Consider the following 25,609-nt stretch of genomic DNA (forward strand, 5'->3'; position numbering starts at 1 on the left):
TGCAGGGCTGTGGCGAGGGATGCAGGCAGGGCCTGAGACACGGGGGTGGGAGGCAGAACGCCCAGGGCAAGGCTTCCGTTCTTCCACCAGGGCTGAGTGTGGGGACTGCCACCCCCAGCGTGCACAGGTCACCGAGCTGACCCCAAGGAGGTCTCAGGGTCCAGGAATGATCCCCTCCCTCCTCTGACTTCCCAGGGAGGGACATGCTCTGGGGCCTTCGGGGGGCCACAGGCTGAGGATTGCAGTCTTCAATGGGGACTGGGAAGGGAGGGGACACTGGGGTTCATGCGGAGACGCCGTGGGACTCAGGGTGGCAGAGGTGCTATGCAGGACTGGTAACTGGTGTGGCTCACTTGGTGTTTGCTTTGGTTAAGCTGAGCCAACACTTATAAGTGAGATTTCACATTAAAAATAGAACACAGGGCACCTGGGTGGCTCAGCTCATGATCCCGGGGTCCTGGGATCGAGTCCCACATCAGGCTCCCCGCAGGGAGCCTGCTTCTCCCTCTGCTTGTGTCTCTTGAATAATAAATAAAATCTTAAAAAAAAATTAGAACACCTGGATGTCTGATGTCTGGCTTCTCTCTCTCTCTCTTTTTTTCTGGCTTCTCTTAAAATCCTTGGAGGTCTAGGATCTCTGTCCCAGAGAAGGCATGTACACTGCCCTGTTGACCAGGTCCTCCTGGGTGGGCTCTGCTCCCTGACATCAGGCTGGGACTCTGGCTGGCTGATGTGAGGCAGATCACTAGCCCAGGAGCCCACCCCACAGAACACTGTGGTGCCCCCGGCCCAGCCTCCCACCTCACAGAACACTGAATGGCCTTGCCTGCCCCTCCAGGGTTCCCGGGGCTGGCCCAGACGTGCAACCACGGAGGGAGGTGGGGAGGCCACCTGAGATGGGCAGGATCTCAGAGGGAAGCCGGGGCCAGGCCAGACGACTCCACCTTGCGCCTGGCACAGTGGAGGGGGGTGGGGTTTCTCAGGGGCCCTCTTGTGTAGCACCGGAGATGTAGCCCAGAACCACGCCCCGCCAAGTGAGCCCTTTCCCACTCAAGGGCTGATTTATCCAGACGCCAACGCTTCAGCTCTGAAGGAAGTTGGGGAGTGGGAAACCCGAGACCGCCCAGAAATCCAGCATCTGGGGCCTTGGCTTCTAGGGTGCACATGGGCCTCAGGGAAACCCCAGGACCAGAGGCCCAGGACTTCACCCCACCTCGGCTCTCCTGGGGTTACCCTGGGCTTTGTGCACTAATGGCTTCCACTGCTGTGTGTCTTGGCCAAGTCCCTCCACCTGTCTGTGCCTCCATTGTCTCACCTGCAGGAGGAGGAGCATGATAGTGCTACCGGCTAGGGCCGTGATGGGGATTCCATGAGGCAGAGCCACGCACAAACTCACCCCTGCGTAGGTACGGGCTTCGCTCCCGCTCACGCCCCCAACTGCAGGTGGTGTGGGAAGGTCAGAGAGGGCACCTGCCCCAGCCACCTGAGTCTGTTCTTGGAAGCAGCCTGGGCTCCCTCAGCCTGACCCCAAATCCTGCACGTCAGACCGCGTTCTTAATAACATCTTTTATTGATTTTACGAGAAAAAAAATAGAAATTTATTTTACAGTTAACGCCTGCACCGCTCTTCTCCCCCTCCTAAACTGCCCGGCGCATACAATTATGATAAACAGCCGCGGAGGTTGTGCGTGGCCTCGGGGCCAGCTCCCCGGGGTCAGACCTGTGCCTGGGCTCGGTCTCTGCCGAGCTGGGCGGCCGGGAGAGAGGCCGGCCGGGAGAGAGGCTCTGGTTTGGCCCCTAGGAGCTGGCTCCTCGCCCCGGGGGGGGGGGGCTGGGGGGCTGGGGGGGCAGCCGCAGCCCCCCCCCCCCCCCGGGGCCCAGCGGCCTCCTCGCAGACGCTCCGCACATCTGGGAGGCGCGCACAGAAGCCCCGGCCCTGGAAGCTACAGGAATGATGGATCTTCTCCGGGAGAAACAATTCCTTATCTCCCCATCGGCCCCACGCTCCAAATGAAAAGCGCATTTGCATAGCTGCTCCGACGAAGCTGCAAAGCCCATAAAGTATTTGCCGGCTCGGGCGCGCGGTTGCATAGGAACGTACTCGGGGCACAGGGCTGCAGGCCGGGCTGCGCGCCAGGGAAACAGCGGATTAATATTTGCAACGAGAAATTACCCACCGCTGGGAAACCAATTAGGTCCCTGATCCGAGCTTGTTACATCGATGGAAATAGATACGTTCGGAGCTTCACTCAGCTGGGGGTGCAAGGCACATTTCCAACTCGAGGGGAAGCTGCTGGAAGGGGGGCGGGCGGGGAGGAGGGACCAGGAGGGGCCCGAGCTCTGACCCAGGAGGGGCCCCGCCTCCAGACCTGGCCGGTGGGCCCCGCTCCCTTCCTTTCCTGTGTGAGACACACCTCCCCGAGGGGTCCGGCCTCGCCTGGGATGAGCCAAGGGGGTGGAGCAGTCCGGGCTAGACATTGGGGGGGCAGGGAATGAATGACCCCCCACCCCCAGCCGGCTGCAGCAGCCCGCCCTTGAGGCAGGGGTGGGGGGGAGGGGAGCTGTTGGCACCTCCGCTGCAGCCTCCCCGCACCCCCGGGCGCCCCCTCCAGTGGGGTCTGAGGCCGACGGGGCCGGGCACCCAGGCTCTGCGCGGGAGGGGAGGCCTCCCGGGCCACCGCACCCACCCGAGGCGGCCCAGCGGGGGGGCGGGGCCGGGCCGGGCTGCTGCAGAGGAAGGCCATGCCACACGGGTGCCCTCTGGCTCCCCTCTTCCAGCCCTTGGAGCCCAGGCTGCTCCAGGCTGAGGGCAGGGCGGACGCTGGCTCTCCCTCCTCGGGGTCAGCACCGCCATCGTCGTACTGTCTCCTTCTCGCTTATGCACGTTTTGGGGCGTAAGGCTGTCAAAGGGAGGATGCAGAGGGGAGGGCGTCACCCAACCTCGGTCCTCGAAGGCGGCCCCACGCCCGGCCGCCGCCGCAGTCTCCGCAGCCTCCGAGCAGGCCCCCCCCAGGCCGGCCCCCAGGCCTCTGCCCGGCCAACTCCCTGAATGTCTCAGGCAGCAGCTCAAGCACCACCTCCTCTGGGACGCCCTCACGCCGGGCACCCTCCCCTGGCTTCCCACAGAGTCCGGAGGGCACGCCTGCACCGCAAAGGCCTGCTCCCAGGAAGCCAGGCCGCCTAGCTACAGGTGCCCGCGGGAAGCAGGCCTCGCTACTCCGGGGGTTCTGACCCCACAGCCCCTCCTCGGCCCCGGAAGCCTCGTGGGGAGAGAAGAGGGGTGCGAGGGGCAGGCAGGGGCGAGAGGCTGTGGGACGCTGCCAGCTGCTGGTCCGCGCAGCCTCGAGTCCCGAGGGCGGCCTCTGCGCAGAGCATCCCAACCCACCTGGGTCAACTGCACCCTGCTTCCTTTTCGAGTTGGTGATGATTTGGTTTTCATTCATCATCTGGACGTCCTGATCCTCCACCTGATTGCTGGGGGGAGGGAGGAGACAGAGGGTTCGGCCCAGGCCATCTCCTTCTTAGGGCCAGCCGGGGAGGCCGAGGGCTGGGCGTGGGCGCACCTGATGGCCGTGTGTCGCTCCTGGCGGCAGATGTCCGTGTCCTCGGTGAAGAGGATGGTGTGGTAGGGCACCGTGGGCTCACATGTGGGCAGGATGCCCCCCACCAGGTGGCCCACCATGGCCAGGATTCCGTTGTACACAAGCAAGTCATCCACCAGGAGCTGGACAGACACAGAGGAGGGGCTGCACCCAGTGGGGCCAGCCCAGGGTCCCCTGTGGTCCCCTTTGCCCCAAGGCCCTGGGCAAAGCATGTTACTGCTGAGAGCGTCGTGGGCTAGCCTGGCCAGCGTTGGGATTTCAGGCCCTCACGACCGGGGAAAGTACCTGCGATTGGCCTCCCAGGGCCCCGCTTGCCCTGCCCCAGGGTCACCTCCCCGAGTGACAGGTTCCCTAGACCAATATGATTGCAAAAGAAAAGCCACTTTCTGGTTTTCAGGGTGATGATTCAAATCACTCGGAGTAGGTTTTGAATTCACGATGGGATGGCGAATTTCCCTGCCTCTGAGAACCAGGCATTTGTGTCTAAGGTGGCAACAGAGAGAAGTAAATCAAACTGCGACAAATGATAATTGCCGGCAGCCTAATTACCAACGAGCATAATTATCTCGAAAAACCCAGCTGATAAGTACTCACGCCAAACTCTTTCACCCCTCGATGGGGCGTTTTTGCGTAATTCCACAGTTTGATCATTGACACGGTGGTGGGCAGATCGAAAATCACATAAACTCGGTTCACCTGTCAGAGACAAGAACTCATTAAAACAGGCATGTTTGGGAACAGGCGCTGGGTGGGGCGGGGGGTGCCGGGCGCGGGCAGGGAGGGGCTGGCCCGGTGGGTGCTCGAGGCGGCGCCCGGCTGCCTGCCGGGGGCTGCGGCGCTGGGGTTCCCGCCGCCTCCCGTCTCCTGGAAGCCCATCTTGAGTCTGGTCACGTGTGGCTGCGTTTGCAACAAACCGCTCGCCGCCTGGCTCCCGGAGGGCCTGTTTTCTTGGGCCTGGCGTGGCCCTCATTTAAATACCCGCAGAGAACTGGGTGGGCCCTTCTGTCTCCCCCAGGTCGGGCTGACACCCAGCGTGGGGCTCCCCGGGCCAAAGGGGCAGGCCGCGGGTGCAGAGTCAAGGAGCACTGTCCCCGGGCGGTCTGCACCGCCTTGACCCCGATCTGTCCTTTCTCCAGTCATAAATGAGAAGCACAGCAGATAGGCCCCGAAGGCAGTGCCGGGTAATTTCCAGCCCGTGGGGGTGGGGGGAGGGGGCTGTCCAGATGAGTGGCAGGACCATCTAGGAAGGTCAGACCTGGCGGCCTCCCCCACCCCCCGCCACCCTCCCACGGTCCCCACAGAGACTCTCCTGTATTAGGGAACCCCCTGTGAGAGAGAATACAGCAATGAGCATCCAGTGCCAGCCGCAGGCTGCTGGCTCAGCTTGGCCCCAGGCCCCAGGTCGCAGGAGGCCTCGGAGGGTGTCGGGCGTTGCAGGGGTGGGGGGACTGCCGGGGGAGGGTCGGCCTTCTGACTGTGCCGTGGAAATAGTAAGAGGTCCTCAAACCCAGCTGCCCATGGGGCTCAAGCAGATACAAATGTTTGAGTCCAGCAGGGATTGTGACAGCTGGACACACTGCCTCACACCAGAAGTGGGTGGGGGGGTGGGGCCGGTCTCAGGCCCAGAGACCCCCGGGGTTCTCCTTGGCAGGGGTGGGCCCAGCCTCTGCTCAGGGTTTGGGGAGGGCGGGGGACACTGTGGAGAACCTCCCACACGGAGCTGCTGGTGCTGCCCCCGTTCTGTGTTTTGAGAGGAAAATACACCTCCTCGTCCTCCTGCTCAGTCACAGGGAGGGGAAGGGGACCCTTCAGGGGTCACACGCACGCGCTAGGGCCTGCTGCACTTCTCCACCAGGCATCTGGCTGGCGCGGGGCTGGACCCACTTGTCCCCACCCGGCCTGTCTCCTGTCTCTCTCCCCCAACATCAGCCAGGCCTGGGGGAGGGGGGGCTCGAAGGCCCAGCCCCAGGTCCCCAAGTGACAAGCGGAACCAGCAGGAGGGGCTGAGATCTGCGAAACTGTAAGAGCTGACCCGCGGATTTGGGGCCAGAGAGGGGGCAGGGCTGGGGTCCAGTGCCCCGTGGCCTCAAGGAGGAGCAGACACAAGGGACGTGGCCAGGGGACAGCACTGCCCACAGGGACCGATGGACGCCTGCCGCAGGGCAGCCCCAGAGCCCTCCTCTCTCCCGTGACCCCTCGCGGTAACCACCCCAAGCGCAAAGAGAAAGAACTGCCGGCCCGAAGAGTGCCCGTCAGATGTGTCAGCGAAGACCTGTGCCTTCCTGACAGCCCATGGCCATTTTGATTTGTTGGAGATGAACTTGGCCTGGAAGAAAGACGAGTCGCCGCGACCGAGGACCCAAAGCCCCCCCTCCCTGCCCCCTCCTCCCGCCCCGGGGCGGGGAGCCTCCGGGAACCCACCAGGCCCGGCAGGATGGGAGCCAGCCACATGTGTCTGCCGTCACTGGTGTCATTCACTTGGTCGATGAGCTTATCGGGGGTCCGGACGTCCCCGCACACGCCCTCCAGCGAGTTCACGCTGTCGGGGAAGGCGGCGATATCTGGGGAGTCTCTAAGCTGCCATAACCCAAAGCAGTGTGCTGGGCGCTGTGGGCCACTCTGCGGCCACCAGCCTCGTCATGCTGATGGTGTGGTTTGGGGGACACCAGGGCTGGCAGCAGAACGGCCCTCTGCTGCTTGGGGCAGCCTGACAAGTGACAGCCAAACGAGACATTGTGGGGAAAATGAGCACGGAGGCCGACGGGGGTGTGGGTGTGGGTGTGGGTGGGCTTCAAGGATGAGGGAGGCGGCCGTGCGGACAGACGGCTGGACAGAGCGTGGTCTCACGGGACTGTGGGAGGCAGACACAGAATTTGTGGCTGGCACTCTGGGGAGGGGAGGGCACCCTGTGAAGGTTTGCTGGGGGACAGCTGGATGTGGCCTTGGCATGCAGGGACCGCCCTGCGACGCCACGGGAAGCACTGGGGGAGCCTGGCCCGGCTACAGCCACTCGAGTGCTGGCATCACGGCGGGTCGGACGAACCAGTTCCAGCTCTGGCTCTGCCTTCTGACCTGGGAGGTCTCGGGCGAGTCACATCTCGGGGCCTGTTCCCTCCTCTGGAAGATGGGCATAAAAGCCTCCCATCCCAGAATCGCTGTGGGGATCTCAGAGGACACTGGCTGTGAGCAGGCTCGGTCAAATCAACCGAGCCTTCTACCTCCAAGGAATCACTAGTAACAGTCAAACCCACCAGGAATCATTTATCCCAGGCGAGGAGGAGGGTGTCACCAGGGGAAGGAAGGCAGGACAGGGTCCCACTGGAACCCAGGGACCCCAAATAGGTATAAGGCAGGCTTTGGGGCTGGACCTGCTCTGGCAGGACCCTGGGGTGGGTGGGGGATCACAGGCAAGCACCTGGAGGGGTCGGGCAGGTGACGTCAAAGAGAGAGACACCCCTCCCCCCCACACACACAGCTCAGAGGGCAGGGCATGGTCTCTACAGCAGGTGCCCAGCTCCATACTCACATGCTGTGTGACCTTGGGCAAGTTACTTAACCTCTCTGTCTCAATTCCTCATGTGTCAAACGGGGATAACAGCATTCAATTCACAAGATGGTTGTGAGGGCAAATGAGGTTCTGGGGGACAAGGCCTCCCAGAGCAAGCCCTCAGTAAATATTAGCAATTTGTTTTGGGGTAGAAAACAGCAAGGACACGCTTGGGATAAAGGGCAGTGGACGCTCAGGTCCAGCCTCCACTGGCATGTCTTGCTAATTTCTCAAGAGGAGCTGAAGACTGAAGTTTTCATGTGAAACCCCCCAATTTTAAAAAACTATTAGCGACTAATCTGAAATATTTAAAAACTCAGCAGTCCAGCGGTTTGCATATTCTGGTGGGGGTGTTCCACCAACAAAGGGGTCCATGGTCAATAAATTCAGGACAACACTGGGTTGAATACAGTGCCACAGGCTGCGCCCTGCAGGCCTTGTCAGAGCCTTTGGAACTCCAAAGCACCTGTGGTTCTCCAGGAGTGGGTGCGACTGGTACCCCCTCCCAAATGCCTGGGCCCCGGGCGGCCCCCCAAGGGTCAGCATCTGACCCTGGAAAGAGCCCACTGGCATTTCTCGTCCCGGGGTCAGGCTCCCACATGGACATGTCCTCTCCTTCCTGGGACCCTCCTGTGCTCCCCTCGGTCAGGGAGGAGTCCCCTTCTGCCTCAAAAGGATACTGTTTTCCGACAGAGGGATTTTTTCTCCTCGCTCATCATACAGCTCCAGGCCTGTGAGACCGATATAATAGGGGTCACCCCAGCTGGTCAGGAGCTGCAATTGGAAGATGACTGGGACACGTTATTAAGGAAAAACAGGCTTAATTTTCTGAGAACAAAGCAAAACAGTGACAAAGATAATATACTTTGGGGGCCTCTACAGATGAATGAAAGAAAAAAGTCATTTTTTTTTCTCTTACTGAGACTGAAGCCCATCCAAATATATGTGGCATTAAATTTTCTTTAATTTAAACTGCATATGTGTATGTTTTAAGAATTAAAAACCCTTCTCTGAGTCCTAGGAGACAGGAGGACAAGACGGGAGGTGGGGAGGCTGCTGCTTTCCAGGGAGCTGGCAGGACGAGAACCATGTGTGTCACAAACTCACTGTGTGCTGGCGCTCAACAAAGCGACCAGGGCTCACACCGTCTCATGCCTCAGTTTCCCTGGTTGTAAAACGACAAGAACGAAGTACCCGTTCCCTCCCCCACCCATGTCAAGCGTGCAGGGAGGTTAAGGTGCGGGGAATATGTGAGCTCTGTAGCATCAGGAGGGATGGGCTGTGGCCGGGTGACCCGCCAATGCTGAGTCCCGCAGTCCTCAGCCCTGTCCCCCACCAGCTCCCAGCCCTCCAAGAGTGGGCAGGGCAGGAAAGGTGGCTTCAGGCAGTATCATAGCCACAGGCAGTCCGTCTAGGAGAACAGGTACTGAGAGAGCCAGGCTGCTCATGTTCATGAACCTAACCTGCCCTGCCCCATCCCAGCTCTGTGGCCTTGGGCGAGTTGCTTAGCCTCTCTGGGCCTCAGTTTGCTCAGCTGTGAAATGGGGATGCTCGCAGCATCGCCACGCCAGGCTGTGGTGAGGACTGAGTTAACAGAGGCAACCCACTGTAACGGCGCCAGGCCCAGGAAGGATCCAGCAAATTTGGGCTATCATCACTTCTCTGTTCACCTCCTCCCTGCCTGGTCTCAAGGATGGCCCTAGTTCAGTCCCTGGGGAGAGTTCGGGCTCCTCTGGCCCCTCCCAGCTGGGGGAGGCCCCTCCCGCCTCCCAAAACCTCAGCCGGCCAGGGCGTGGGGTCTGGAACCCTGTCACCATCCCTGCCCTTGCAGCACCCAGTGAGCTTGGGGGCCCTGGGAAGCCTCCCATCCTCCCTTGGGCTTCCTCACATGGCGCCCCAGCTCCCCAGCTGTGGCCTGCCTGGAACCCCGACACTGCCTCTCCTCGGGTTCTGGGTGCGGCCCCCAAGGGCCCGGGATGTGCAGACGGGCAGGAGGAGGATACAGCCGCAGGGCATCAGGGGCGCCTCATAGTCCATGGTCGCACGCTCCAGGCTTTGCAGGTCGAGCCTAAAAAGACACAAGACAGCACCGGGAAGCAGAGGATTGCAGTGACCTGGCAGCAGGTCAGTGACTCCGCAGGTGGCAGGGTGGGGTTCCCTGACAGTGAGAGCAACCACTGACGTGTGTCCTGTCCCGCTGCGGGAGACTCAGGGCCCTCGGGCTTGTCCATATGGATTCTTCTTGCCTCAGAACAACCCTGGGAGGTGGGTCCTTTTATAGCTCTGGCTTGTGGGTGCGGAAGTGAGCACAGAGAATTGAAGTCACTGGCCGAGGGACACACAGCTGGTTAGGTGGCACAACTGGGATGTGACCTGAGGTCGTCTGGGTCTAGAGTCCGCTCTTAACCACCCAGCCCTCCTGCCCCTTCCTGAACAAGGCAAGACCACGCTGTGCTGACAGCTGGATGAGACTCCCAGTGCATTGATGGCCTGGAGAGAGTGCTGGGCTGGGGCAGGCTACCCTACGGGGAGGTCAGGGAGCAGTGCCTGAGCTAAGGAGGGGACAGCCACAGAAAGATCGGAGCTGAACCTTCCAAGTAGAAGAGCAGCGAGAGCAAAGGCCCTGTGGTGGGAGGTGGAAAAGCACCAGACGGGCTAGAATGTTGGGTGGGATGGGAAGTGGGCAGGGAAAGGAGGCTGGAAGGTGGGGCATACCCTGAAGGCTTCGGCTTTGTGATCCTGAGCAAGTGGCCTCAATGCCCACATCTGTAAAATGGGTGGAATAACCCCTCCTTCAAAGGGTGGGTGGAAGGAGTCCCTGAAGGATGCATACAATCAGATTGGGCACCTGGGAGAGAGGGTTCTCTCCCCCTGCACGCTCCTCCCCTTGGGGCCTCCCTCCCTGGTCCGGGGCCAGTACCCTCCAGGCCTCGCTGGTTTTCTTCCATTTCAAGGCCGATGTTATAATTAAGTGGCTGTTCCCAATGACCGGCCCAGGAAGTGATCCCAGCCACAGTGGAGAGAAACTCATTTTGTGTTGTGAGCTTGGCCTCTGGCGTTGGGACACTGGGGGGGTTTAAATGAGTAAACGCAACGTGGCATTTACAAATTGCCATGAACTTAATGCGGCTGAGACTGCGGCCAAGAAATACCAGCGCACCCATGAAATGTTAGGTTCTCATTTCCTCTCTGAATCTTTTTAAACCAGGAAACAAGAGAGAGAAGGCCCTTCCCCGAATTGGCCGGCGGGCATTTCTGGAACGGAGGCAGGCTGCAGCCTCTCTTCCCAGCAGGAAGTGCAACGAGGCATTTAAAAAGCTCAGGCACTCCAGACTGTGGAACCCAAACATCCCCAGACAAGGTGGGCACATCCCCCGGGCTTCCAGGGAGGCTTGGCAGAGCTTTAGAAAACCGCCAAGTTGAAAAGCGATGTGTTTGATCATCATTTCAAAACCTTTAGGTAGAGGCTTCAGAGCGATGCGTGAAGCCAGCAGCCCGAGGACGGGGAGGGGACGACAGGACGTTCCCGGGGCTGCTCGCCCTCACCTCCGGGCTGGCTGGGGCAGCTGGCGAGCCTGGAGGTAGTCCACAAAGAGAATTTCTTGAGCATAATCAAAGTGGCAGTTGCCCGGGCCCTTCCGGATGAGGAAGCCCTCTGGAGGGGAGACACACAGGCCATCCAGGGAGATGTGCACGATTTTGGCCTAGCAAACAAAAGGAAAAACACGCCTGAAGAAAGGAGGCCAGCCAGAGTGCGGGCCGGCAGCTGCCATGCATGACGGAGGCCTGCCCGCAGCCCCCGGGCCCGAGAAGTCGCTCAGCCTGGCTTTTTTCTCCGACCAGGACCACTGGCCAGGTCCACGCTGTCTGGTGCCATCTGCACCCCATGCCAGGCGCTGTGTTGCGCACTGGGTGGATGGCAGGGGACCAGGCAGGTGAGGCCCCTGCCATGGGGGACCCCAAGTTTCAGGGGTGGCACCTGACTTGCGCCCCCCCCTCGCCCACCACCCCGTAGCTGACCAGCTGCAGTGGCTGGAGGTGGTACAACGTGGCGGTCCAGGGCAGGGGGTTCGGGTGCCCTGATACTCATCATTAGCAGCTCTGCAAGTTCTTACCTCACCTCCCTATGCGTCAATCCCCTCCTCCGTTAAATGGGCTCACTAATGAGCTAACTTATGTAACACAGTGCCTGGCACGAGGTGTGTGCTCAGCAGGCGCTGGCACTCAGTAAATGCTGGCTGACACGGATCCTTCTTCATACCCCGGCTCACAGCTCACCTACCCCGGGGGCCAGGCCATCTATATCTGCCTCAGGCCTGGTGCAGAGTGGGCGCTTACCAAGAGCCCGCCGAATGGGTTAGATTGGGGCCAACATGCTCCCTCGGCCTAGGGCAGATTTCACCAGCCAGAGGCTGGGATCCACCAGCAAATCTCAAAGCCTTAACGGGCAGGGTCTGGGGTGGCTCAGCTCTGCTTCCTTTGGGCAGGGGGGCGGTGGGTGAGTACTCTCTCTCCGGCTCACATTTTGGGATCAGGACTTCCAGCATCTTCATGGTGAGCAACATGACCCAAGCGCTGACCAAACTGGTAGATTTTCACCTCTGGGGAACGCAGAAGGGCTTTTCCATGCAGAAAGGAGCCCTGCCCTGGGTCTCACTGATAACTAATGTGCACCCGAGGCCCTTCATTCCTTCGGCATTTTGGGAGCCCCCTCATGGCAGCCAGTCACAGGGCACGTAAGCCTGAAAAGTGTACGGTACATGGCTTCAAGTGTGGTTGGATATGGGGACCCAAAAGCTGTCTCTACATCTCCCCACTCGGCTTTGCTTAAGGCTGATTCAGACCCTGGCCCAAGGGTGGACACACACAAATAGAACTGTCACCCGCTGGCCATGCAGTTGGACCAGGGACACGGAACTGGACCAGAACAATCAGCGTGACTCCTGGGGTTTTGCTGGCTCGCCTTGAATGAAGAGGTCCCTTTTCGGCTAGCCAGAAACTGGCAACAGAGAGCAGAGGTCCAGGAAGGCCTTCCTCCACAGAGACTGCCTCCTCTAGGAAGTGCTCCTGACTTCCCCAGGCCTCTGTTTCTTCCCTCAGATAGAGCTTCTACTATCACCTCCATCTTACAGCCAAGGAAACTACTTCAGAAAGGCTAAGCAATTTGCTTAAGGACTCACTGCAGGGATCTGAGGCCCCATCTCCAGCACGCAAGGCCCGGCTCTAACCACACGCCAGGCGCTCATAAGCAGGGTGCCCAGAGGGCCTTGGGGCACACAGGCACCCAAAGCATTTTCCTGGGGAGGGGCAGAGTTTCCATCACCTGCCCTCTGGGATCCCCCTCTCAGATTGTGTCCATCTCTCCACCCCCCTCCATCCCATGGTGGCCACCGGTCACCGGCACCAAAGCTGATGGTGGCCAGGCCTGGGAGGCAGGGGCCCTAGGTCCAACATTTCCAGGTAGCGAATCCAGGCCAGAGGGCCTCAGCTGATTTGCTCAAGGGAATGCAAAGGCCTGGGGCATGAGTTGAGCCAGAAGAAAGCTTTCTCAACGCCAGTGTATCTTACTTTTTAAATGTGCTGAACCTTAGAGTGTACTTGGGGAGACACCAGCATGGCCTGGGAGGATCTGTAGACCCTACAATCAGACGGGCTGTTGCTCCAGAGGGCAAGCGCCTGGGGGCCACGGACTCCATGGTGGCCAGCTCCCACAGTGCTGCAGGCCCCACGGGGCCCATGGAAGAAATTCAGGATGCAAGGCCTGGCTTTGTCAATTTCTGCATGGCAGAGGATGATGGCCACCTTCCCAAGGCAGGTAGCATCCTCTTCCTCCCCATTTTACAGATGAGGAGACTGAGGCCCAGGGAAAGTAGGCCACTTGCCAAAGGTCACATGGCTGGTTAGGGTCAGAGCAGGGATTCGGACCAGGGCCTTGTGCCTTCAGGGCCCCAATGGCACTGCTGTATCTTAGGGGACATTATCACCATCACTTGTGTGTTCTAGGGGGAGGGGACACACCTATCAAGCCCACAGTCATATGAGGACAGAAAAACCCATTTTGGTGCCTTTTGTCGAAGTACAGCCGAGACCCCTGCTTTGTCACATCCTGAGGAAAAAGAACATAGTGTGTGCTCCAAGCCCAGCGGGTGTGCCCTGGGGCTCTCACGGTGTGTCCCTGGGATGAGTGAGTGTATATTCTGAACCTCAGTTTTTAATACCCTGAAAGATGGTGTATTAACTTCCCAGAGGCTGGAGTGAGGGTCCCATGAAATGAATGAGTACAGAGCCCTCAGCTCAGGACTTGGCCCTCAAAGAGCTCAATGAACAACAGGGCCCCAAATTCACCACTAAGGTTCCGGGCTGGACCGCTGAGGACCCCCGGCCCCCAAGAGAAGCAAAGTGCTTCTGTGTCCCAAGTCTAGCCTGGGAACTTTAGCCCATATTTGCTGTTTGCAGAAGAAGCAAATAGCAGTGCGCTCTCTCCCTGGCTGTAGCCCCCCAGCTCCATTTGGAAAATTCTGGAAGATTTATGCTCCTCTCTGGCAGCCATGCCAGCTATTCATCAAGGCACCGTTTCCCTGACAGTGGACTGAGCGCGGCTGCTATTCCCCAGCTTACCCCGCGATAGGTGTCCTCGGGAGATTTATTGTAGTTCCAGAAGCGCAGGCCTGCGATGCTTTCAGCTCTGTCGAAGCGGATCGTGACCATGTGGTCCAGGCCAGGCGAGAAGGGGATCAGCCACATATGCTCATCCTCCATTGTGATGTTGGCTCCATCGATTAACCTGCAAACAGTGGGGAGGGAGCAGTGAGGTAGGGCTTGGCCATGACCTATGGGAGAAATCAGAGCAGGGGGTCTATGCCCCTTTATGGCCCCCTGCACACTGCCTGGTGTGAGCCTGGCTGCACTGGGCTTGTTAAGTGGAGGCAGGACTCATTACAGCCACTGTGAGAGGCCACAGCTCATCCGTAAAATCAGACAAAATAAGGAAACTGGAAGAAATAACAGCCTATGCTATTAAAGGTGCAGTGAAATGATCATCAAGGTTTAAAATAAAGAGGGAAATGTGTCATCTTTCAGGACCCTTTAACCTGGGGATCCCATCTCTGACATTGTTTTCCTCTAAGGAAAATTCGTTCAGCCTGCAGGAAAGGCTATCTGCACAAAAATATTCATTATAGTGTTATTTATTTATGTCAGCAGAAAAAGAAAAACAAAACAAAACAAAACAAAAAAAACCCAAGAGGTCTCAGAATACAAAGGGTTAATTAAGTAAATCTGTCCAGTTAATATGATAATTGTGAGGATGATGCAATGATGTGGAAAATGATCTTAATGCTGGAAGCTGAGAACAGGAGCCAGGAGAGACCACGCAAGGATGAAAAACACATTTGTGTCAGAGGGGATGGCAGACAGATGCTTTTCTCTATTTTCCAAACTTTCTATAAAATGCTGTATTGGCTCTACAGAACATTCTGAAAGAATTTGATTCCTTCTTTCTGGTGTCAGGTGAGAGAGATGCTAAGGTACTGGGGTGAGTTGGCTGGCTCTTGGTGTGAGAAAAGCACCAGAAGGGGCATGTGTGTCTGTGGGGGGCTGGCCTGGCCAGTATCCATGCGGCCTGGGCAGCTCAGGGAAGACCCTCGGCCTTAGGAGGGAGCCCCTAGCTCCTTGTGTTCTTCTCAGCTGCTGTTCTAAATGAACTCATCACCTTGCCCACATTGTACTCCTATCCTGGCCAGTTTCCAGATCTCCTGCTCTGCACATCCTGCCTCATCCCCCTCAACCTGGCCTGTGTTTGTCCCAAAGACCACCATGCCGCTGACTGCCCTAAACTGCCCAGCACGCCTCAGCCTGGGCCCCAGGCTGTTATCCTTATGGCTCTGGCCTGTGTCCAGCATTGCCATTGAACGGCCTGGCCCCAGGAACAGGGGCCCAACTCTCAGCTTCTTGGGCAACCCTCCCCCCTCTTCTTCCTAATTTCCTGGTGACTTTGAGGCTGCTGCACTGGGAGAAATTCCTAGATTTTAAGATAAACTCTTTTTTTTTCTTTTACATTTTAAAGTTCTGGATTTGGAATAAATCTTACAATCTAAGTGTTCATCCAAGGAAGTAATGTTTCTTTTTTTTTTTCCTCTAAAAGTCTGTTATTAAATTGATGGATGGTGTGTCTTACAATTGCTGGCATCTTAAAACTGAGGAAATTCAGCAATTTAAAACAGAGGTGTTTGTGGAATTAGGCTGACTGGAGAACCTTCCATTTCTTTCTAAAAGCAATTACTTCTGTGTCCTAGAGATGGGGCTGCCTCCATACCAAAGCTGTTACCCGATTCTGAAAGTAGAGAGAGTTGTTGAAGCATTTATAGTTGACGGTGAAGGAAGGTCCCTATAGACACCATCAAGAATATCCACATGAACTTGATGGGATGAGCACTGGGTGTTATTCTATATGTTGGCAAACTGAACACCAATAAAAAATAAATTTGTAAAGAAAAAAAAAAAAGAATATCCACATGACACTTCCCAGCTTTGTCCACAGAAATCGTGACCAGCCCAGTTGCAATGAGCATCTCTAGTGGCTAGATTATGGTCTCTAAATACCATTTCCCAGTAGAAGGAACCAGGGCTTCTTGGGAAAAAATGGCTGATTCCACATCTGGGATAGGAAATATACAAGGGGAGCCTAGAATATCTTGTCACATCAGAAGGCAGGAAAGCTGTCACACACTACTATTTTAAAAAAGGATCCAGGAGCTCCCAGTATCTAATAACATCAATAAGATAAAAACTACAATAAATTGAAATCCTTCAAACGTAGTGTTTAAATCCATGATTTATGATGGTCAAACACAAACTTTTAAAGTATGTCAGAAAAACAATTTTTTATTTTGCAAACTGAAAAATAAAGGAAAGAACCCAAGCACTTAGACTGCCTTTCCAATTTGCATTGCACCTCAGAGTAACCAAATCATTGAAGAAAAATTTCTCTTTATTGATAAAAAAAAAGAATGATAGGACCCACTAGTGCACCATCACCTTGCAATCAAGTGGATCTAGCCACTGAACACTGACTGTCAATGTCACAAAAAGCCTTAACACCAGACACTCTATATGTCCTGAAGGGAATTCACAGTGACATCCACACCCCCACGGTCATATCTTGCCCCAATGGTCAAACCTCAACCAGATGAGGTGTCTAGATCTAATGAATAATTTACAAGAAATACAGGAGCTTGAGGAACAGGTTAAACAGTACCACAGAGATGCAACCAGTAAAATCCAGACCCTACAGGGTAAACCCTCCCCTTTTTTCAAAAGATAATTTGTAAGAAAAAATGAAAAAAGGAAGGGAGCCTAAAGATTATAAGTTAAGAGACATATCAGAGAGTCATAACATAAGGGTCCTAACTGGATCTCAAACCAGCCAATCACAAGGTTTGGACCTTATCTGGACCTTAATTCAAGAAACAAAAAAGGAAGATGAGGAGACATTCAGGGAAATAGGAACATGCCGGATGTCTACTAATTTAGGGAATCACCAGTAATTTTAGGTGATTCCATAAAAGGATTTATGTTCCTTTTAAAATCATTGTTTAGGGCAGCCTGGGTGGCTCAGCAGTTTGCTGCTGCCTCCAGCCCAGGGCCTGATCCTGGAGACCCGGGATCGAGTCCCACGTGGGGCTCCCTGCATGGAGCCTGCTTCTCCCTCTGCCTGTGTCTCTGCCTCTCTCTCTCTCTGTGTCTCTCATGAATAAATAAATAAAATCTTAAAAAAAAATAAAATCATTGTTTAGAGCTACATACTGAAATATTTAGCAGAAGTGCTATCAGGCTTGGGATTTGCTATGATCACATAATCTGGGTGGAGGGGGCGGTAAGTGGGTGGGTGTGGATGAACAAGTGGGGCCCGCCTTGTGATCACTTTTGCAGCAGGAGCTGGGTCCACGGGCTCCAAGCCTGAGTATGCGGGAGTGTGGTCCGCCAATATGCGGAGTGCCGAGTAGTTCTTGAGCAGACACTGACTGCAGGCATGAGGGCCACGGGTGAGGAGCCCCTTATGGGAGAGCAGGGAGGAGTCTACCACTAACTGCAGGTGCTCTGGGCCAGGCAGGGGGCGCAGGTGCAGTTTAGTGACCTCCTCCCCGCCCTCCAGCCAGGGGACTTATCATCCTCTTTCTGCCCTACGCCTCTGATAAGGCAAGCGAGGCAGGGGAAGACAGTGGAACTCAGTGGGCTCCAAGAAGAGTCACTACAATTTTGTTATTATTACTATTACAACTAGAGAGGTTAAGAAACTTATGAGCTGGCAAAGGGGCAGAGCCAGGATTGGAACTCTCATCCCTCTGACCCCTGTAGGCTCCCCCCTTTTATACCTCCAAGCAGAGCCCAGGCCCTGCAGCTGTCCTGAGCAGGGGGCCCAGCGCCAGTCTGCAGTGACGGGCGCATGGACTGATACTATTATGCCAGGCTTGCTCTATTATTGACTGGCCCCAATCTGGGCTTATGAAATCAGACAAAAGCAAAGGAAAGCACCCACAGCTGCCTGTGGAGACTTCCAGAGCCAACCCCCACCCCGCAACCTGGAGCAACGGAGATCTTTCAGCCTGAGAGGTGGGGTCACTCATGCTCAGATGCAGAGCTGGCTCAGCAAAGGCTGGCCAAGGTCTCACCTGCGTTCCTGGCCCTTCACTAAGCGTGGTGAGAACAAAGCACAACTGCATCTGGGAGCAGAGGAGCCCCGCCCACCACTTCCACCTGCATGGCCCTGGGAGGGTCATCTCCTTTTCCCAAGCCTTGGTTTCCCTTGATTCTAAAATGGGAAGACCACCAGGGTAGTACAGTCAGTTAAAGGTCTGACTCTTGATCTCAGCTCAGGTGTCAATCTTGGGGTCAGGAGTCTAAGCCCTGTGTTGGGCTCCACACTGGGGGTGGAGCCTACTTAAATAAATACATAAATAAAATGAGAAGACCGCAGATGCCCAGGGGTGGCTGGGGAAGGTGGAATAGGGAACACCATGTGATGTTGGAATCTGGAGTCAAAGATGTAGAGCAGGTCCCCGAGCCCTGGCTCTGCATCAGAGCCTGAGCCACCCCGCCTCTTGGGGGCCGGAAGCGTTCTGTTGCTCATGGTTGGAGGAGATGGCCCTGGGAGTCCCTGCGGGAGGCTGCCTACAGACACTTACTTGTCCAGGGTCCGGGAGTCATCGGTGTACTCGGGGAGGTCATTTAGGTCTCTGGGGGAGGCAGTGATCTGGTGCAGGCTGATGGGCAGTGCCTGGCCGTCCTTGCCCACCACTTCCAGGCCTGTGAGCCCCAGGTAATGCGGGTCCCCCCAGGAGGCAGTGAAATTCAGCTGGAGGCCTGTAATGGGAGGAGAAGGGGCCCATGAACACTGGAGGTTCCAGAGGAGGCTCAAGACAGAGATCTAGAAAGGTATAACCTCAGCCTCTGTGTTCTACCCATGTGAGAACCCAGACTGGAATGAAAGTGCCTTCAGGGTGGGCTCTCTACCTTTTCTCCTAGTGACCCTAGGGCCTGGGACACTGCTGATGTTCTGGAAATGTCTGCAGGATGAATGGACCAGTGTTTAAATCTGCACATGGGGGCCGCCTGGGTGTCTTGGTTGGCTAAGCGTCTGCCTTCAGCTCAGGTCATGATCTCAGGGTCCTGGGATGGAGCCCCACGTCAGGGCTCCCTGGTAAGCAGGGAGTCTGCTTCTCCCTCTCCCTCTGCCCCCCACTCATTCTCTGAGAAATAAAATCTTAAAAAAAACAAAAAACAAAAAACAATAAACCTGCACATGGCCCTGGATCCTTTCTCATGCATCCATCATGTTGCTCTACTCTTCATGCTTCCTGTGATGCTTGGCTAACAGACCTTGTCTATCTGGCTTCTACCTAATAGTCTAACCTCATTTCATACTAGGGAGCAAGGCTCTACCCAGACAATCTTTTAATCGTTCATATTTCCATTCCTCTCTCCCATCACAGGGCCTTTGCACATGCTGTTCTTGCTAGAACTCACATGACCTAGTGTGCTTACCCTTCAGATCCCGACTCACTTCCTTAGGGAAGCCCTTCTGACTTCTTTGACCACATCAAACCTCCATCCACAGCCTGCCATGTCACAAGTGAACTTCCACTTCCATGCTCTGGTCACCACTGTGATCTTGTGACCATCTGGTAAATATCCGTTTGCCCTGCCAGATGGCGAACTCCCTGAGAGCTGAAACCCCATCTGATCTGCTAGATCTTTGTGTCCTCAAAGTCTGGCACAGTGCCTGACACATAGTAGGAACTCAGTATAGATGGGATATTTTAATAAGTAACTACACAGAGGGGTGCCTGGGTGTTTCAGTCAGTTAAACGACTGCTTTCAGCTCAAGTCATGATCCCAGGGTCTTGGGATCGAGCCCTACATTGGGCTCTCTGCTCAGTGGGGAGCCTCCTTCCCCCTCTCCCTCTGTGATCTCTCTTATTCTCACTCTCAAATAAATAAAAAATCTTTAAAAAAAAAAGTAACTACATGGAGGCAGCTACATCAATCTATACAGCACATCAGAAATGGGCATTTCATACCAATTGGGCACCATCACAAGACTTCCCAGGATTCAGAGTAAGGAAGTGACCTACAAAGGTATGCCCATCTTTTTGCTGCCGCCTCACCCCTGCTCCACCAGAGACCATCTAGAAGTGACCCTCTGTGGTCCTGGGGCATATTGTCCAGGTGAGTCATCCATTTGCCCAGATAGCTCAAACCAAATGAAGCCTTGGTCAGGCTCTGTCAGATATTTGGCTAAAACTTCTCTTTTCTTACTGGTCTCCCATTAGAGCAAGCCCAGGCCCAGTGAACTCTCTACATTGGGAGAATGTGGAGCCTCTTTTACCACCCTTCTGGGGGACTGTGTTAGAAAACTCATACTCTTTGCAACGTTCACAGAAGGCCAACCCTTTAGTGCTGGAAGGAGGCTGCCTGGATGTCACGTGGTCCCACCTATTTCAGGTCAGGTGTGGAAGCAGAAGCCCAGGGAGGCCGCAGGGCATCCCTATGGCTAGGAAGTGAGGCCAAGCCACCCAGCCTCCCTGGAGCTTGGCTTCTTCTCTTACACGTCATTTCCAACATGCGTGTTATAAGTCATTCTCAGATCCCTCTGCTCTCCATGGGGCCAAGGCAGCCCTGAGCATCTTGGGGGTAGATGGAAAAGATGTGACCAGCAATGGGATCGGGCACATCCTAGCTTCTCATAGCAGCAACGGCACGCAAAATGGCCACAGATGCTTTGCAGCATGACTTTGCTGCTTCTCCCATCCAGACAGGGGAGCCCATTTCTCCATTCCCTGAGTCCACTCCCTGAGTCTGGGCCTGGTGATTTGCTTTGGCCAATGGGAGAGAAGCAGAGGTGGTATGGGCAGAGGATGCAAAGCACGCACATGCACTGGGGCTTGTCCTCTCTCACCACACTTGGGAGGTCTGCCATGTGAAGGAACCAGGTGAGCCTGGTCTCCCTATCTCTCTGGCCAACAGCCTCCCATCTGCTTGGAATGAAGACATCCGAGGTCATTCAGGTGCCAGCCCATCTGCTAGCTGACCAGACCCGTGAGCAGGCCCTGAAGAGGAGAGCCAAGCCAGCTTAGATGAAGACAGTTCAGGCAAGCCAGGGAATTATAAGCCAGTCATGGATTAAACAGTGGTTGTGCTAAGCCACTCAAGTTTGGATTGGTTTTGTCTGCAGTGAAAGCTAATCGATATACTCCTTTTCATTTCGAGTTGGTGTTCAAATGTCATCTCCTCAGAGAGGCCTTCTCTGACCATATGCGCTCAAATGGCACCACCTCCCTACCAGCTCCTGCCTTATTTTTTGTTACAGCACTTGTCACTATCTGACAATGTATTCTTCATTCATTTACTTGTGTGTTTTCTCATCTTTCACTAAGATGGAAGCTCCCTGAGGGGAGGAGCTCTGTTGCCTTTGTATCCCCAGAGCCTAGGACAGTATCTGGAAAATAGACAGTCAATAAAAGTTTTTTTTTTCTTCTTTTTAGATAAATGATGGGTTGAAGAGTAGGTATTCAGTAGATAATCACGGGTAAATGAATCAAAATAAAATCACTAGGATGCCCGGGTGGCTCAGTGGTTTGGCACCATCTTCAGCCCAGGGTGTGGTCCTGGGATCCCGGGATCGAGTCCCACATCGGGCTCCCTGCATGGAGCCTTCTTCTCCCTATGCCTGTGTCTCTCCCTCTCTCTCTCTGTGTGTCTGTCATGAATAAATAAATAAAATCTTTAAAAACAAAACAAAATAAAAGCACTGAGTTTCACCAAGTTCATAGTGAATGGCAAACAAATATTCATTGATCATCTACTATGTACAAAGCCCTGTCTTCGGTCCTGGAAATCCAGGCATCAACACACAGCAGAATCTCTCTGGGAGCTTCCATTGCAGTGAAGATGGACAATGAGCATATAACAGACAGACATATAGGAAAGTTCCACAGAGCCACAAATAGCATGGAGACAAAAAGGCACGACTTGTCAGGGAGTGACTAAATGGATGGGGGAGCAGTCAGGGAGGGCCTCTCTGAGGTGGTGATGCTGGAGCTGAGACCTGGGTGATAAGGAGGAAGCCATCATTCCTCAGCATTCCTGGAAGACCATTCCAGGCTGAGAAGGCAGCAGGGGCTCTGGGACAGGAACAAATCTGACCTGTGGTTAGGGGCAGTGGAAGAAGATGAGGTCAGAAGGGCCGGTGTGGGGGGTTGCTAGATCATGTCATGAAGTCCAGATTTTCTTCTGTCTGTGGTGGGGAGCCACTGGGAGGGTTAGACTTTGAAGCAGGGAGCTGATTCGAACCCCTCTGCATCTTGGAAAATACACTTGGGTTGGGGGTCAGGCTCTCCAGGGAGACCAGGGAGGAGGCTGTTGTGATACTGGTGCCCTGGACAAGGGGTGGCCCTGGTGAAAACGGGGGGAAGCGGACAGATTCAGGATCTGTCTTGGAGACAGCACCACCAGGATGTTTGGTGGTTTCTGCAGGGAAGGAAAGAGACAAATGTTTTTGACCCAAGCGACAAAGTGGCTGTGGGCACTGGTCCCGAGAGGCAGAGTGCACGATGGCAGAGGGAGTGGATTTGGATGAGGGGATCACCGTGAGGGAGAAATGCAACCTCCCCCGGGCAAAACAAGAGGTGGCCCCCAGCCTCTCCCCAGCCACCCCCTTTGCTTGCTTGGCACGACGGACTGCAAGGACATCTAATTTGGGGTTGCTCCAAAAGCGCCTGCTCTCCTGTTTGAGCTAATATTCACGTTCTATATTCATTTTCCTCTGGTGTATCAATTAGTATTTATATAAATGGAAATTAATTTTGTTATTTCTCTCCCACGTTTCAACTCTCTCAGCTACTTTCCTATTCATCACTGCTGATATTTGCAAAACGCCCAAAATTAGTGTCATCTGCAAATTAGCAAGTCATATATCCCCTTTCAAAACATTAATAGGATTGGCCATATTTACCAACCCCAGCGCATCCCCCCGGGTCACGTTATCAAAGCTCTCTCCATTTGCACAGGCTGGTGAAGTGGGTTGAGGATTTGAGACAGTGGGGGAAAACAAAAAGGTTCAGACAAGAGAGATTCGGAAATCATATGCCTCCAAAAAGTGCAGAGGATGCTTGGTCAGGAGGTTCTCCTTCCTACTGAGCAGAGCAGCTGAGAAATCGCACGTTCCTTACGGCAACAAGGGCTCTGAGCTCTGCTCCAGGGCAACACTCCCGAAGGTATTGAAATACATTTCTGAGAAAGGTCAGAAGCCGCTTCAGCAGGAAGGACATTTACAGACAGCATCTTTGGGGAAATGATCAGATGAAGGGGATGGTGGCTGCCTCCCGCCAGCCTCCTTTCCCTCCTTCTCTGGCTGTGGCACTCTGACCTCTACCAGGGCTCCAGGGGGCGGCTGACCCCTGGTCTCAGGGCTCCAGGGATGTGCCTCTGCCTCAGGTGTGGCCAATCCCAGTTTTGCACCTCACACACCCCCACTCCCCACCACAGTGAACCGCAGCCATTGGCTTACAGATGGCAGGTGACCAAGCCAGGCCGAGGAGGCCTGATTCTGGACCCGTTGCTGGACTCCCTGGGAACCAAGGCTCTCATTTATCTGGGATTGCCGGCCAGAACGTGAACGTAAAGCCAGGGCTTCCAGGGGGACCTGTTGTGTGGATGAGTCCAAGTGGGAGAAAGGCAAGAGAGAGCAAGACAACACAAAGAGCAGGAGGGAAACACTAAGGCATGATGACATCATTTGCACCCCCAGATCCAGCTGTATGGACCCAATAAGAACGGAGTGTTCACTGAGATATGGCAGGGGAAGCCTCAGCAGGGTGCCTGAGTGGGAGAAAAACCAAGCCCCAAACCAGGCTTTTGCCTGCCCTAGGCTGGCTCTAGAAATTCTCTGTTGTCTCAGACTAAGTGAGAGAAATTGAGAGTGTGTTCTGGAATGTGAGGAGCCATGAGGACTCCAAGTCAGGTATCTTCCCCTTCTAAGAGGGAATTTGTCTTTGGGAAGTGAGGGAGGCAGACACGGTTCTCGCTGGGCAGGTGGGCAGGCCTCTTGGGGAGGAAGTGGGTGACAGCAAGGCCTCGAGAAAGGGGTGTTGAGGCTGCTGGGGGGTGGTGCCCGGGTCCCACGCCCACCCCTGGGACTGAAGGACTCACTCCTCCAGGGGAGGGGAGTGCCAACAGCCTCACAGTTGAGTCCTCCCACCCTTGCTTCCTTGGCCTTGCCTGTCCCCAGAGGCAGCCCGCATCCCGAAACTTGCGGATACAGACACATGGAGCCCTGACCCCTCACTCAACTCAGGACCGGTTCAAGGGGCCTTTGCAGCTCCAGGGCTCCCTCTGCCCGTCCTGCTTGCTGCCCTCCCTCAACAGCTCGCCCCAGGGAACCCCAGCAAAGAGTGGCTGACAGAGTCTCCTGGACGGGGCAGGGGAGAGAGATCCATAAGCCAGGGCCTGGGGTCTGAAGATTCCCCAGGATGCAGCACAGGTGCTGGCTGAGCGTGTGTACTGAGCGGGGAGGGAGTGGCTGGAAGGGTAAGTGGGGAAAAGAAGAGGGAACAGACACAGTGAAACCCGGATGGGGTTTGCTCAGAGGCCACAGACATGGAGTTTTAAAAATATCATAAAATTAGCCACCCAACACTTAAACTTTTGGAGATTTTACATAAATATCCAAATCTCTGCCTTCTCAGAAGACCCAGCACCCTGGGCTAGTATTCCTGCTGCCCCCGCCCCACCTGAAATGGGGAAGATGCAGATTTTCTTTTATGCATGCATCTGGGTTTGAAGGTCCCAAATCACTGGACTGACAGATGCCTCGGATCTCTTCCCGTCTGTTCTATGCTTTCTGGGCTCTAGCTGCAGCCTCCTGGGTCAGGGCTACAACTAACACATAAGATGTCTGCACTCAAAATACAAAAGTGCCCTTCTGGAAAGGCCTGCTGCAGAGAGGTGTCGCTCCTCCACAGTGATGTAGACCTGCCACGACCAGTGAGCCAAGTCTAGGCTGTGTTACCCCCATTCATCCCGTGGCTTGGCATCTTTGTGCCATGTACAACCTGCCCAACTGTCCAAGGGTCCCTGACCCAGTAGCCATGGCTCTCCCTGGCCCCCGATGCTTCTTCCCCTGGACACTGTCCCAAAAGAGGATACTCACAGATCCCGTGGTAGATGCCCGGCTCTGGCGTGGTTACTTCAGGGACAGGGGGACTGGGTGGCGGCTCTAGCCCCGGGATCTACACACGGGTTAAGGGAGAAGCAGAAGGAAAGTAGGTGACTTTTCTGATACCCGTACAGCTGGCTGGCCATGCTACTATCCACCCCGAGCCCCAGATACTCCCTTGTATCTTTTCTTGCATTTTCTGCCACCATGGAAGCTGTGTGACTGATACCATGGGCAGACCCAGAAACCCCTGTGTGTCTGAGTCCTTGCCAGCACCTCTTGTTGGTAGGGGAGGAGTTTGAGGCCATCAGCTAAGGTGAGCAGATTTTCTGGAGCAGAGAAAGACCCAATAGATATTTACCTAGGGAGCCTGAGGAAGGAGGCAGGGAGGAGGATCAGCAGAGAGGGATGGAGGGAGGGAAGAAGGGGGAAAAATTCAACCACAGAGAGTGGCCCTCAACCTGAGAGGCCTGGGAATCTGCCTTTTTAAAGCTCCTCAGGTGATTCCCAAGGGAAGCCAGGATAAAGAACGCCTGGTCTACAGGCAGGCAGAGGGGGCAGCCACACCCCACTTCCCAGATCTCATGGGTACATCTTGCTCATTAGATTGCTACACCATAAGTTAAGGCAAAAGGGCCTATACTGTTTTGCAGACAAGGAGGCTGAGATGCAAAAGGAGGGGAAGCTGGCTGTCCGGGTGTTAGAGTTTTTGGGTGGGGATGGTGTTTCAGTCCCAGGAATCATGGA

At 55.3% G+C, this 25,609-nt stretch overlaps 1 protein-coding gene across 8 annotated transcripts in view; it reads right to left on the reverse strand.

Annotated features, from left to right (window-relative positions):
* Positions 1–1,551: 1,551 nt before the first annotated feature.
* Positions 1,552–25,609, reverse strand: part of KATNIP (katanin interacting protein) — a 193,286-nt gene continuing 169,228 nt past the window's right edge. For 5 of the 8 annotated variants that reach the window (XM_026011061.2, XM_026011060.2, XM_072753614.1 and 2 more), the window contains 11 exons: positions 24,857–24,935; positions 18,333–18,510; positions 13,768–13,933; positions 10,696–10,853; positions 9,153–9,217; positions 7,830–7,940; positions 6,024–6,163; positions 4,197–4,298; positions 3,564–3,724; positions 3,386–3,474; positions 1,552–2,900 (listed from right to left, as the gene is read on the reverse strand). In XM_026011061.2, coding sequence (XP_025866846.2) covers positions 2,842–2,900; positions 3,386–3,474; positions 3,564–3,724; positions 4,197–4,298; positions 6,024–6,163; positions 7,830–7,940; positions 9,153–9,217; positions 10,696–10,853; positions 13,768–13,933; positions 18,333–18,510; positions 24,857–24,935 — 1,308 coding nt within the window. In that variant the 3' untranslated portion in view covers positions 1,552–2,841. Of the gene's footprint in view, positions 2,901–3,385; positions 3,475–3,563; positions 3,725–3,882; positions 4,086–4,196; positions 4,299–6,023; positions 6,164–7,805; positions 7,941–9,152; positions 9,218–10,695; positions 10,854–13,767; positions 13,934–18,332; positions 18,511–24,856; positions 24,936–25,609 lie in introns of those variants that run through there. The other 3 variants (XM_072753610.1, XR_012000598.1, XM_072753612.1) reach the window with 3 other exon arrangements.

This window comes from Vulpes vulpes, chromosome 3 (genome assembly GCF_048418805.1).
Source record: "Vulpes vulpes isolate BD-2025 chromosome 3, VulVul3, whole genome shotgun sequence".
In the NCBI taxonomy this organism is placed as follows: Eukaryota; Metazoa; Chordata; class Mammalia; order Carnivora; family Canidae; genus Vulpes; species Vulpes vulpes.